Source organism: Dermacentor silvarum, chromosome 1, assembly GCF_013339745.2.
Source record: "Dermacentor silvarum isolate Dsil-2018 chromosome 1, BIME_Dsil_1.4, whole genome shotgun sequence".
Classification (NCBI taxonomy): domain Eukaryota; kingdom Metazoa; phylum Arthropoda; class Arachnida; order Ixodida; family Ixodidae; genus Dermacentor; species Dermacentor silvarum.
The window spans coordinates 123,822,585-123,836,754 of NC_051154.1; the positions used below are offsets into that span (position 1 = coordinate 123,822,585).

General features: G+C 39.4%; 1 protein-coding gene across 3 annotated transcripts in view; it reads left to right on the forward strand.

The window, feature by feature from the left end:
- The window catches only part of LOC119435977 (uncharacterized), a 29,800-nt gene extending 22,459 nt beyond the window's left edge, over positions 1–7,341 (forward strand). For all 3 annotated transcript variants that reach the window (XM_037702697.2, XM_037702698.2, XM_049673186.1), the window contains one exon: positions 2,766–7,341. In XM_037702697.2, the coding sequence (XP_037558625.1) occupies positions 2,766–2,944 (179 nt within the window). In that variant the 3' untranslated portion in view covers positions 2,945–7,341. The remainder of the gene's footprint in view (positions 1–2,765) is intronic.
- Positions 7,342–14,170: the final 6,829 nt, after the last annotated feature.

Genomic DNA, 14,170 nt, shown 5'->3' on the forward strand with positions numbered 1-14,170 from the left:
TGGCTTGGGATCGGCGACCAACACGCACGAACGCTTCGCGTGTGCGCCGGCCCGCTTCGCGGGACGGTCTCGCGAGGCTAAGGGCAGGACACCGGTATGGACAAACACGGGTCGTTCGAACGCGCCACTGTGTCATAGCAGGGGGCGAACATATTCGCTCGCTATCCGGTCGCGGTGAGTCAGACTTCCTTGATTTGTCGCGCACCCATGCGACTGTTCTATGCATAGTAATTCGGCTAGTGTGTATTAGTGTATGAAAGGTGCAATAAATGCCCTTTTGTTTGTTTGCACTACTGTGTTGTCGTTCCTTTGTCCCAAGAGCACATGTGATACCCCACAAATTATTGGTAGTAATGATGTTTATTGAGAGCAGTCTGCTTGTAAAGCTTTCACCTTTCAATTGAAAAATGCATCTTGGTTCTCAATATAGAACGGCTATAGCACAGTGTAGCTAGTGCCTGGCCTGAGGTGACATTTGCAAGAGACAAACAATTCATAATAATTAATGTTTATTAAGAAATAGTATGCAGTCAAGGTGTAGCAATTGCACAGAACAAGAAAGCTTGGAAACATAATGAAGAATTGTTGCTCGTGCATATCTTTGTGCACCACTGACTTGCTGTTTCTGGCCTGTACAGACGTGTTTTGCTATCCTCTCCCCTATGAAACTGATCAAGAGCTGAAAGCTAGGCGAGTTTGTGTGGATTCATTATGTTCACTTTATTCTTGGCCTTTGTTTTTTCTCTTGCATTGTAGTTAATAGCGATAAAGAGCCTCGAATTCTCTGAAAAAAATTTAGGCTGTATGACTACAATGGTATGCAAAATATTTGCATAATTTCTAGACATGAAAATGCAAAAGTTTGGATATAATCTTGTATGCCAGTTCATGGTCTTTCCCTAGTTTTATGTCATTCACACGAATAATCGTTGGCTGCTGAAGAGTGGTGCTTGTTTTTTGTATACCCAGGGACTGTCATACTTTGATACTATCACTACTGCAAAAGAGAAAAATGTTTTTTTTTTCTCACTGCCATTGATCAGTTGGTCACAGTAGCTCTATCTCTAGAGATACAAGAGTCTGGACTTATGAAGAATGCTGAAACAGTGGCTCTCACCTATAAATGTATCAAGAGAGCCTTTGTACACAGCTAAAGGTAGATTCACATTATGTACAGAATCACAGTTCATTTTGCAGACTGAGCGTAACATGGTTCAGTGGCACTGAATCATGTAGCCCATAAGGGCAGTTTGGCTGCTTGTGGTGTGATTTGGTGCCACTAAGCCACATGACGGTCTGCAGAATGAAAAATCAACTGCATTCGTTGCATGAATCCATCTTTAGGAGAGTAGAGGACACTGGAGCACAGATGGGGGTGCTCAAGCTATTAGGACAATAAGAAGATAGCTGCCTAAACTAAATATTGCTTTTAATTTTGCTTGTTTTATGGATATACAGGATAGAACAAACTAAGAAAGCTGGCAACACTTAATTTTACAAGTCACCAATGTGTACTAATGCACTGCTGCACTTAATCTTTAAGCAATTTTGGAAAATATGTGATTTGTATGTGTTATGAATTGGGACTGAGCACTGATTAAAATTATAAACTAGATTAATTGCAACTTTTTTATTACTTGTTTAATTAATTGCTTGTGTTGATTTACATGTATAGCATCTAAAGGAATGAGCAAATACATACATTTTGAAATAAAAAAAAATTTTCAAGCCATAGCACTGTAGATAAGGTGGTGTTTACAAATTATTGCCTCATTTCTTCCTTTTTTTTAGAACTTTAGGTTTGCTGTTTTCATTGTCACACTCTCTAAGCAAGCTGCTGGTTTAAAGTGATAACCATTCTATTTATTCTGTTGCACTAGGAGATTAGTTTCTTGAATCAGAAGCGTACTCTCTTTCAAGTATATGGTGAACTACGAAAGCAAACATTTGACTTATTTGTCTTGTATGTCTGTAGCTGGATGAATGGTTAGAAAAATTATTTGCAATTAATATATATTAGAAAACTTATCACTCAATTTCTCAGCTCCAATCTGATCATGTAATTTTGCATGGCTCCATCTGGCTTTGCTGTGCAGATGGATTTGAAAGGAGACTTTACTGACAGCAGTGGCTTTCACATTCCCTATAACTGTCCTTATAGACATTAAAAGCTTCAGGAACCCTTGTTTGAGAACCACTGCATTAAAGCAATCTATCCACTCAAATAGAAAAATAAACTAATAAACTTATTGACTTGGTGAAAAGGAAGCTCACTTCAAAATAAAACTTAGTTAATGGATGTTCAAGTATCCTTTAACAAGGTAAGAAATTAAAACTGTTTGAGAAATTTGGTTGCAAAGAAGAACCCCTGTCTCAAAATAAAGTGTTGTTCAGTTTTGTTTGAATGTCCACCAAAGTCAATGTTTAGTTTTATTGTTAACTGGGCATCATGCACTGCTCATAGTTCCATATTCAAGGCAGCAACTTTTGTTCCTTTTCACTCACTTAAAGTCAACAAAACATCTTGGTCTTTATAGTGTGTGCAAGTGTTTCCCCTTGTTCATTGCTTCGAAAAGTTATCCGTACTTGCTAAGGTCATTGAAACAGTTTTTTAATGCTAGTATTTTTGGAATGGTAGAGTTAACATAGGTACCACTTTCATTTTATGCTAGTAGGGCAAGTAATTTCAATGATGGGGCACCTCAAATATGCCTCCATTGGAGCTGTCTAGAAGCAAAGAAAGCTGCCATTTCCGCTATGTGCAGAGTTCCTGAGCTGGGCCATCCCATTCGTAGCACGCATCCCAATGGAAAACAGGCAGGCGTTCTTGGATGAAGCATTGGCTCTGAGTTTTGAGCAAGGTGTGCAAATCACATCGGGTGGCAAGCTCCAGCTTTCAATCACACTCCTGAGTACCCTTTGCACTAAAGTGCGAAACATTTGATTTCAATCAAGTGTGTGTATTCTGCAAGGAATGTTGGCTCTCTAAACATGACACCCAGTTGATGCTGGGATCCTGGCGATATTGTGCCAAGTACAGAAGGGAGACTACACATTTTGTGCCACTGTAAGCAACCCTTATGTTGCATATTTCTCAGCTCACTAAAACTGGAAGTGTGAGTCAAATATGCAGGTAATCGAAAGCCAAGCAACCACATTTTCTTTAGTCCTATAATTGCCTAATATTGTACCGTGCAAACCCTCTGTAAGCTCACTGTACCTGTGTTTCGTGCTGTACGATGATGACAAGTTTGTCTGTCCCAAGTGCTATGCAAAAAGCCATTTATATTGCCAGTATCTTATTTTAAAACTGTTTCGAGTTTATTTTTATGCGATTGTACACTTTCTTTGGTTAGATAATAGTTGGTTTCTCTTCTCATTTAATGTGACTGTGTACCAAAGCCCTAATTGATGCACATACTTTTTTTGGTTAAATAAGCATGTTATTTCAAGCTTAGTATGTTGAAAATCAGTCTATTCAAACAATATGAAATTGCCAAGAGGTACAGATTATAAATACTACCAATTGAGCTCAAGGTTTTTAGAGGGACTTTTTGTACAAGTTGTGGTGTCCATACCACCAAGGCTCCAGGCTCAGCTCCTGCAGCTCATGTGGAGAAGACACAAAAAGCAGTATGAATGAAAAAGCAGCAGCACGGCAGAACTTGGGAGGTCAGCACCAAGAGGGGGTAAAAGATTGGGAATGGTACATACAGGGTGTTTCAGCGAACACTTTCAAAATTTATTTAAGGTTGCCTGTGGTAGATAGCGCAATTCTAGTTAAAGAGCTGGTCTACTCGAAGAGGCGAACATTATTAAAAACAATTGAAATGCATAATCGACTAATTAAGTTTTTAACAAATTACCTGATATTGCAATTTACAAATTGTAGCCGTGGAGTTGGCAAGGCGGATCCACTTGGAATTAATTCTCAGGATGACACCAGTTTCGAAATATTAATTCCCGAGCTTTGCGGAGAAATGCATTGGCGTTCCAGTTAATTTTGTGCTTCAATACATAAAGCGACGTTTTGTTAAGAAACTAACTGGAACGCCAATGCATTTCTCTGCAAAGTTAGAGAATTAATATCTCGAAACTGGTGTCATCCTGAGAATTCATTCCAAGTGGATCCGCCTTGCGAACTCCAAGGCTACAATTTGTAAATTGCAATATGGGCCATCAGGTAATTAGTTAAAAACTTAATTAGTGAATTTTTGTTAATCATTCGATTATGCATTTCAATTTCTTGCGCAAGTAATGTCCCCTCTTCGAGTAGACCAGCTCATGAACTAGAATTGTGCTATCTGCCACAGGCAACCTTAACGAATTTTTGAAAGTGTTCGCTGAAACACCCTGTATATGTGTTGGTGTAACCTATTGTGAGCTGTTGACAGTATCTCTACAGTAAAGGCACGCTGGCCTGGACTTGAACCTTTACTGAAAATTGGACTAAGGAAACTGACACAATAGTTTGCATACAAAGACAATATAAACCATGGTCTACAGCATATATTGCAGATTCAGATAGTCTCTAAGTGTCCACTTCCAAGCATCGGTGCTGACTATTACCACACCTCAAGGTGTTCAAAGTAAATAAATTACCTGTCTGAAATTTGCATAAAAGAAAGTTTTATTCCTAACATCAAACTGATTTTTACTGTCATGACAAGATCAAATGAAGGGAGATGACTGTAGAGTGTATGAAGTAGAACTATTATAATGTAGTGGGCAGAGAAACAGAAAGCAAAAAAAAAAAAAAAGGGTTTGGTAGGGATGCCATAAACTGAAAACTCAGTTGATTAAAAATTTTGTCATCTGTAGTAGGCCGTTCCTTTTTCCATTTCGCAGTAATACGTTTCATAGTGTACAGGTACATAGTGTACATATTGTAATAAAATAAAGGCCAACTAGCCATTCCCAGCAATAGCCTGCTGGCTGGCCTTTGCATTATTGTGATAGGGTGTACCTTATGCGTCTCACCATTGGTTATATTAAGCCACATAAAGCCTGTGCCTTTGTGAAACAGCACTGAAACCATGACATTAGGAAACAGGTGATTCACATCATGCAGTTTGTGCCAGAAATTCATAACAATATGTAACCATTGTCAATCAGTCCTGTTTTCTTCTTTGTCCCAACACTGTTTCCCACAGTCATTGATCACTTTTTAAAAAACTCTTGTGACCTAGTGGAGGCTCATTTATGTTTGGGCGCAGCATTAAATTTCAATGCTGTAATAATATGTGTGCTATCATCATAGCAAATATCTTAAATTTTTACGAAGTACAGTAGCACTTTTACATTCGTAACGTAATATGTTGCAGCTCAAGTTTACCCTCCCAATAAAAATTATGTTTTGAATCTTATATATCACAGTCTTATATATTGAATTGCTGCCTTTCTTGAGCATATATCACCAGAAATCCCACATAAAAGTATGGAAACATTGTAGTTGTGTATCAAAGTGCCACTGGTGCACATTTGATATATCAAACCATGTCTCTTTTTGGCAGGCTGCCCGTGAGTACCTGTGTTGCTGCCACCATGATCAGTTTTGACAGGTGAAGGCTAACTTAAAATGTCAGTGCAGCTACTGTGTCCATATCATCTTGAGCTGCTGCTCATGCAGCTCTAGCCACATGAGGCCTCATAGCACCTAATAAAGGGTTGGAGAGCACAAAAACAAGTATGGACAGATATATCGATGGCAGGTGCTTTGGACCAGGTGACTGGCCCATGTGTACACAATGTTTATGCACTTCACTTGTGGCACTGCTTTATTAAGGCCACTTTTACCAGCTAACATACACCTGTGATGTGTAGATCAAATTCCCCTATCGGAGGTGAATAAGTATTTATGTTAACACATAATCTTGACAGCAAATTTCGGTACATCAGGCTATTTTGCGCTCCTCCCTAATACGTTCAGGTTTGACTTAGCACTATTCCTGCAATCACAATGACGATGATGTAGCTTGCACCTACAATGCTGAATCTGCTGGTTACCATAGTCTAGTCAGGGTTATCTCATTAAATTCTGATGCCAAATACTTAACAGGAGAGGCATTCTTGAAGCCTACAAAAGTATTTTTCTGGAAAAGCAGTCCTCACCACTTTCATAGCTTCTACCATTTGAACCACTTTGTAGTTTACAATAGTTCAAAATGCATGTTTCATCAGTACTTTATGCATAGATGCATTCTGCAGAAACTATGCTCCTTAAAGTTTAAGTATCTCATATGCAAGTTTGCACTTTGAAGCATTGGTATTTTGGCTATGATTTGAGCATTTTCATAGCCCTGTGATGCATGAAAAGGTGCAACAATATGCGGACTAAGTCGCATGTTTGCCCAGCTGTTTATTCATGAACTCTAATTTTCAAGAGCTGCGAAAATGAGACATAACACTGTACAAAGATGCAATTTTATCAAGGTTCCGTCAAAGCCATATATTCTTGTAAAGAGGGGTCTTTTTCTATGATTGTCTGCTTCATTAAATTTCAAGGCTTATTTTGCCAGACAATCTTTTTCTTGTTTCTGCGGTTCCACAACCAAACCTGTAAGTTTCTGCCTAAAAAGCACGCTTCACTTAATCACATTTGCTTTTATAGGCTAAGGATACTGTAGCAGCATCAGTCACTTTTTCATAACATCTGTCTGTCTTAATATTGTGTATAGTGCATTGTACACATTTATAAGCACTGTATAATAGGGCATTTTAGTGTGTGTGCAGCTACAGTGAAACTCAAAGGTGGTTGTCACAATGGAATCTGTTTCTTCTCAGTTATTGAGTGCAATCTATGTGCTTTCTTGTTCAAATATTGTTGTTTTTATTAAATATATGACTTGCCTACTACCAAAATCTTAAGTAACTTGTCTATTGCAAGTTAATGCTATAGGTTAGCAGTAGCTTTTATCACCATGTTTGTATGGTTGACTAACAGCAAACCTTGTCATTGCAAATGCTCTGTCCTTGTATCTTGTCCGCTTCCTTATGAACACAATGTGTGTGAGAGATGCTGTTGCAGATATACATTTTTCTTTTACACAAAGCAGTTTGTCACAAGAGTGTGATATTGTAATGAATATACAATGTAACAGTGGCTACATCTGACTGAGTTTGCACCTGGATCTTTGTTCAGAAGTGTTTGACATGTGCATAATTATTTTAAAAGACACATACATTTTTAAATACATGTACACAGACATGAGAGGGACAAAAAGAACAGCAGAAACACCGTTTTTTATGTGTCTATATGCCTGCTTTTAAGATCATTATTTCTTACCACCTTGCTAAGTTTTCTGTTGCTTTTGGAGTGGAATAAAGCTGCTTTGAAAAGTTGCTATTGTCTCAGCTTTTCTTTACATCTTGTATTTAGCCACTGAACCATACTAGTTTCCAAGGTCAATAATGCTACACACATGAATATTATAATCGCCTCGCTGATTTTTGTGCATAGGTTGTAGTTAAAGTTGCATAATAAGCAGTCAGTGAACAGGCCAATCTGATCAAAATTCTGAGTTAATTGAATTAGCTCTTGGTGTGAATGATGTTTGTGTAGAGATTTATAGATATGTGTGCAAGGGTCTATATGCAATATCTATTGAGAAGTTTTCATTGCGTTTGAAGTATTTAAGTTTGCAAACAGACCTTTAGTGTAATGAAGGAACAGTAGAGTATGGAGAAAATAGGCAGGAGTCATTGGGGATAGTACTTTTGAAGTAGAGGACAGAAGATGGGGGGGATCTGATGCCATTGTAGTTTGTGAAAAAAAAAGCAGCAGGTTTGTAATGAAATATATTGGTTTCTTGTGCCCGAAATACAGCCATATCTCTTAGCTGCATGCTGAATGTGTTGCTCAGTTGCTTGAATTGATCCAAGTACTTGTGAGGCACTTTATTCTTGTACTATGTGCAAATCTTGGCCAGTCTTTCTTTCAGTATGAAATACAGTTAAACCTCGATATGACGAATTCGATAAAATTGGCTATTTGCTTCGTTATATAGAAATTTTGTTATATTGAAATACAACCTTTTATGCAACTAAGTACACTCGCCGATGGATTTTTTTTACATGGAAGGGGCCACAACATTTTCTGAATTATTGGGCAATCGGAAAAAGCAAACTTGAATGATAAGAAAATTAATTTTCTTGAAATAGAGAGTCGGCGACCAAAGATACGGTTTCATGTTGTGTTGACTAGTATATCTTCACCTCAGCGGTACGAAGCGAAGCCAGCCTCGCTTTCGTGTCCACTCTGCCTCTCCTCCCACTGATAGTGCCGTCCGCAGTGGTGGGACAATGCTATCGTGAAAAGTGCCAGCAGCAAAACACCACTACTAAAGGCATGGGAAGACAACACACATGATGTCACGCCATCTTGGTGCACCTACTCTTTTCACATGCAGCAGATTACTTCTAAAAAACAATGTGTGGGCTGCGTATGTGCCTAGCCACGCTGACAGCCATGCGCAGCTATGGCCGTGCTAGAAAAGGAGATGCGTAAAGTAAACATTGCATTCATTATGTAATAGTATTCATATTAGGCCCTTATCAAAAGTTTCTTCAGAAATATATTCATTGATAACAAAAACGATCAAATACTGTGCTTTGGGTGCACATTAAAGAACCCCAAGAGGTCAAATTAACCTGGAGCAATCGACTACAGCATCCCTCTTAATCCTCTGTGCAGTTTCGGGACAGAAAACCTCGCAATTTAAAGCCATTTCACTCAGTCTAGCCTGTTTCATAGGTTTCAAGAAAAGTTTGTTAATGTAACTGCTCAAAGCAAGCTTTATCCTATGATAAGTGTTTACCTAAAAACTTTGCTTAAAATTAAATCTGAAATATATTCTTTCTTTCTTTATGCTGGACCTCTAAACTCTTTGCACCTTTATCCTTCTTAGCTCCAGACAGTTTACAAGAAATTGTTTTGGCTAGCACAGAAAAATGCAAAACTCGTGCTCGACTAGGGCATGTCACCCTTAGAAGTGCTACAGCAAAACTTAGTTTAAAGAGAGAGCTCAGAAGCTGTGAATTAAAAAAAAAAAAAAGCGGTAACCTTTACATTCGCATACACTTGCAGCCACAATACACATAGAAATGTAAGAATGTCAGATATAAAAGCAAGAAAATAGAACACTTCTAAGATTATAAAAATCACACTGTGGTCTTTTTAGCACATTCACATCCACCAAAACAAACCTTTTCAGTAAATTCTTACACTCGTAGACATAAGTTTTTTATTAATGTGAACTTTTATTGCGATAGCATTTATATGGACACTCCAAGCGTATTTCTGCTGTCGCCATGAGGTTCCGTATAAAGTCCAAGGGCGATAAAATCATCGTCGCGCACCGTATGCTGTATGTGCAAGTGAAAGCGCGCGAAGCACGCGCGCTTTCAAGCAGAGCGAAATCTCGGCGGAGAGCAAACGCGAAAGGCCGTGGGGGGATGGAAGCCAGGGAGGGGGGGTGCCGTTGTGCTCCGGAAACAACTGCGCAATTAGCGACCTGGCGCAAGGGAATCTGGCGATTCAATCTCGCACGCGAAAGGAGGAAAGTAGGAAGGCAGCGCGGGAGGGAGGGGGTGCGGCTTCTACTCTGCCAGCAACTGTGTACTTGTACTTTGCGCGGCTGCAAGTGGTAGCGCGCACGGTATTTTGAAAGCGATCCGCACACGGCTCCTACATTTGTATGCTCTGTGCTTTCACTGCTCAGTTTCTGTTGAAGTGATAGACCGCACGAACCTTCGCTCGCTGTTTCTGCCGTGCTTGCTCACGCCAGCGTTCTGACAGTGGTTGTCTGCGGTCATTGAGTGTGATATTTTCATGTTTGCTTGTGCGCGCTAACACCATGCTTGTTAATTCGTTTAGTAAGCGAATGTGTCCAAGTTTCATCATCATGATCAGCCTATATTTATGTCCACTGCAAGATGAAGGCCTCTCCCTGCGATCTCCAGTTACCCCTGTCTTGAGCTAGCTGATTCCAACTTGCACCTGCAAATTTCCTAACTTCACCACCCCACCTGGTTTTCTGCTGTCCTCAACTACGCTTCCCTTCTCTTGGTATCCATTCTGTAACTCTAATGGTCCACCGGTTATCCATCCTATGCATTCATTACATGGCCTGCCCATCTTCATTTTTCCCTCTTAATGTCGACTAGAATATTGGCTATCCTTGTTTGCTCTCAGATCCACACCGCTCTCTTCCTGTCTCTTAACATTAGGCGTAACATTTTTCGTTCCATCGCTCTTTGTGCGGTCCTTAACTTGTTCTCGAGGTTAACAAAGAAGCTCGAGAACAAGTTGCCCCTATCCAAGTTTATACAGCCAATAAAACTACTATCCTTACTCCGTATAGCTCTCTACTAATTTGCTATCGCACTTGATGCACTGATGCCCTGACCGCGCAGGCCCTCCGCGTGGCGCAAGGTGTTAGTGAATAAAAATTTAACTTTTCACAGTGAAATCCGTCAGAAAAATGGTAAAGTACGACTTAACCACAACCTACAGACATGGTGGCGTTAGATTGTAATTTGAATGTACGAGAAAACTTAACTCTGTTACAAGGAAACTCAAACACAAACCTCTTTTCCAGCATTTCTATCATACGAGCAGCGGCGCACTCGGGTAGGCTACTTGCGAAAATCTTATCCAGATGGCGCTCGCATCCTCGCCAGGTCAAATTGGGACTTGGCCTGCCTAATGCGTTTTGGACACGCGTGCACGTCGGGGCAATAGCAAACAATTCATAAAATAATAAAAAAGGTCTTAGGGCCTTCACATTTTAATATAAGACGACTTATATTGCCCCTGGAAAAACTTCTTCCCAGCAACGCATTTCTGTTTTTTAAAAGTTAAGCCGACTTTAAGGGGATCGGTGCAACTTGGCCTTTGTAAGCTGGCTTTCCCAAGTTCTGTGTTGCAGTGAAGAGTACTCAAAGAAAAATGTGATGCGAATGGGGCTCGATAACACTATCGCGTTCCACTCTTAAAGGTGAAGCTTAAGCGTCCTCCAATTTTTTTAGGTTCCATTAGTTTGCCAATTAGTTACATTTAATTATGCAAAATTCAAACTATTCATTTTAGGACATAAGTCATATTTGAAAAGCTGTAGAGTGTGCGCAGAAACACCGAATGAAGTTTTTACGATGTCAACTTTTACATAGTAGTTCTTTCAGGTCTGTGAAGAAAGCGCACAAACTATGAAAAAGTGACATCACTGGACAGTTTTTGTGTCTGGATTGCAGTGCTCTAAATCATGTTTTCAAAGAACAATGCTCCTATGCCTATAACAAAAATAGCCAACGAGAATGTTTGCATCCGTGGTCAGCAATGGCCTATCTCTCATCATTTAGGATCGTGGTGGATTTCAGTCTTCACAATGAAGGTGCTGATGAACGCTGGACGCCGTGGCTGATCGATTTTTTTGGCAATGAGAATGCAAACTTTGTTGTTTTGGAACATCAAAGTTTTACGATTGCACAACAGGTGTGCAAGAGTGCAGTGATGCCATTTTTTTCAATACTTCACGGGCGTTCTTCAGAGCCCCCAAAAAAGAACCACATAAGAGATGTCATGGAAACAACTTTATTGGGTGTTTCTGAGCATGCTCTACAATCTTTCAAATACGACTACTTGTGCCCTAAAACAATATTTAATGTTTTGCATAATTAAACCTAACTAATGAGCTAACTAATTGCACCTGAATAAACAGTCTGAATAACTCAAGTGACTACAAAAAATATGCTGTTAGTCTCATTCATTTAAGGTGTATCACTGTATGTATGTTTTTAAAGTTTAATTTAAGTTTTGTAAAATATCCGGCCAACTGAGTATGGGCATACTGAACAGAAACCATAAGTCTGCCATTTTATTGTTGAAGAGGTAATCAAGTTTTGAACCTTATGTGACATGCAAGCAAGAGGTATTTGAATTTGATGGTGAACGTCCTGTTAGAACTTTACTTTATAGGTACCTCTGAATTTAGCAGATGCTTCGTACACAACAGAAGCTCCATATCTAGGTACTGAAGTGCACTTTTTTTTTTTTTTTTGTGACCTGTATTTTGTGAGTGGCTTTGTCAAAAACCACTGTTTCCATTGGTCGAAAATTACAATATAAAGAAAAGCAACACAACATTAAATTATGTTGTGTTGCTTTTCTTTATATTTATATTGCTTCTCTTTATACTAACAGGCTGTTCTGTATCTTCGGATGGTATTGCAATCCAGCTTGAAGGCAAAAGAGCATTCTTTAGTGTGTGTTGGATGCCGGTGAGGGCCAAATTCTCAATATTCATGTGTGTGTGAGCAATGTTTACATCACATGGGCAAGATGTTTGCAGATCTTATCATCAATGAATGCTGATAAGATCGAGAGCAATTGTACTACTGCACGAGATCTGGCCACTATGTTTGGGTTTAGTATATAAGTACATGTTGTACTGATGGGAGCCATCTTTGATGGGAGCCATGGTTTGTTGCTCCAGTACCTTTTGTATCCTTGTCTTGATCATCTAGTACATCTCCAGAGTCACATATTGTAGTGTGTTTGCCATTTTCCACTTCTTTAGACTCTGCTATGTAATGTACATTCCATATTGGGAAGTAAATGCTACACCGAATGCCTTTCCTGTAGTGTCATTGACTCGAGTAGCCGAGAGGCTCCATCTGAAGTCTGGGGTAGTGTTTGACTTGGACTGGCCTCTAGCCTAGTAGGGTGTGCAGTGTTGTTTATAAGAGTTAGGTTGGCGACTTTCAAAGTTACTTGTACAGTGCAAATGTGTACAGCTCTACATTGAGAAACCAAATGCAAGCATCGTGGTGCACCTGGATTCGTGGTGCACTGTGCCTTAGCCTGTGATGGATGTCGTATACATACACTTCAGCCACAGGTGGCTTGAGAAACACAGTGAGACCATATCACATGTCATCAAATTCTGAAATACTGTAGGCGTTGGCCTTGATGTTCACGAAGTGTGACAGTGAGTCTAAGGTCAAAAACTTCATGTGGCTGGCACACCATTGCTAGACCAGCTGCTAATCTTGATTCGTCTGTTTTTATTCAAGTGAACATTTAAGTGGACCTTGGAAAGAAAATGTGCTGGAGATCTAGATCCAGATAATGTATAAATCACAATGCCATGTTGAAAAGTTAAAGCAAAGAGCTTGGAGCTTTTACAGTTTATTTTGTAGTGATCTTTTTTTTTTTTAGTGGAAATCAGAAAAACTTTGATTTTGAGATTCCCACAGCAATGAAACAATGCCAAGATCCATTACATGTATTTGTATCCATAGCAGAGATGTCTTACTGCTCCTATGATTTCTAAATCTTGCTGTGGGTCGGTGCTAATTGAAGACAGAGAAAAAGGAAAGCTAGAAAAAAAGGGGGGGGGGGGGGGGACACCTTACCTTCCTGAGAGCAGCATACAATTGTTTAACATCTGATAGTTACCAGCCTACAAAATAAAAGTGCAGCTGGATTAGAGACAAAGCCATTTATTCACACCACTTGTTTAACTGCCCATAATCTCATGCTAATATGGGATAATAAGGGCTCTTAACATCTAGGGTTGTTTAACTTGTGTTATAATCTCAGTAAACAAATGTTTTTTTGCATTCTGCCACCATCAGATGTAGTTTCACATTAATTTTATAGGTATAGGGCTTCTCGAAAATACAACGCACCCAAAACAGCAGGAAATTGAAGCTGTAGCCTTGTGCTCAGCAGCAGAATGTTGCAGCCACTGAGCTGCTGTGCTGGATGGAAATCCAATGATTGTAGCATCACTTGTTGGCAGAGAAGAGATCTACACCATGATTGCTGCTACCAAAGCAACAAATGTAAGGCCATCTCTTGCTCATACGAGACAAAAATCTGCTAGCTCTTAAATGTATGTCACTATAAGTGATAAGGTTTTCAAGTGGAGCTTTGCAACTAGTATCACCAGTATATTTGATCAAGACCACAAGAGCCTCCATTAACTTTGTCCATACCATGATGCTAAATTGTATTTGTAATATTACAGCACTTACAAATGAAAAAAACTTTGGGCTTACTAACATATGCCAAATTTTGTTATTTATATTAGCATAAGGGACACAGATTTTATGTACTGTAGTTCAAAGGCCAGTCAGCATTAATTTAACAAGTGCCACAACATTAAAG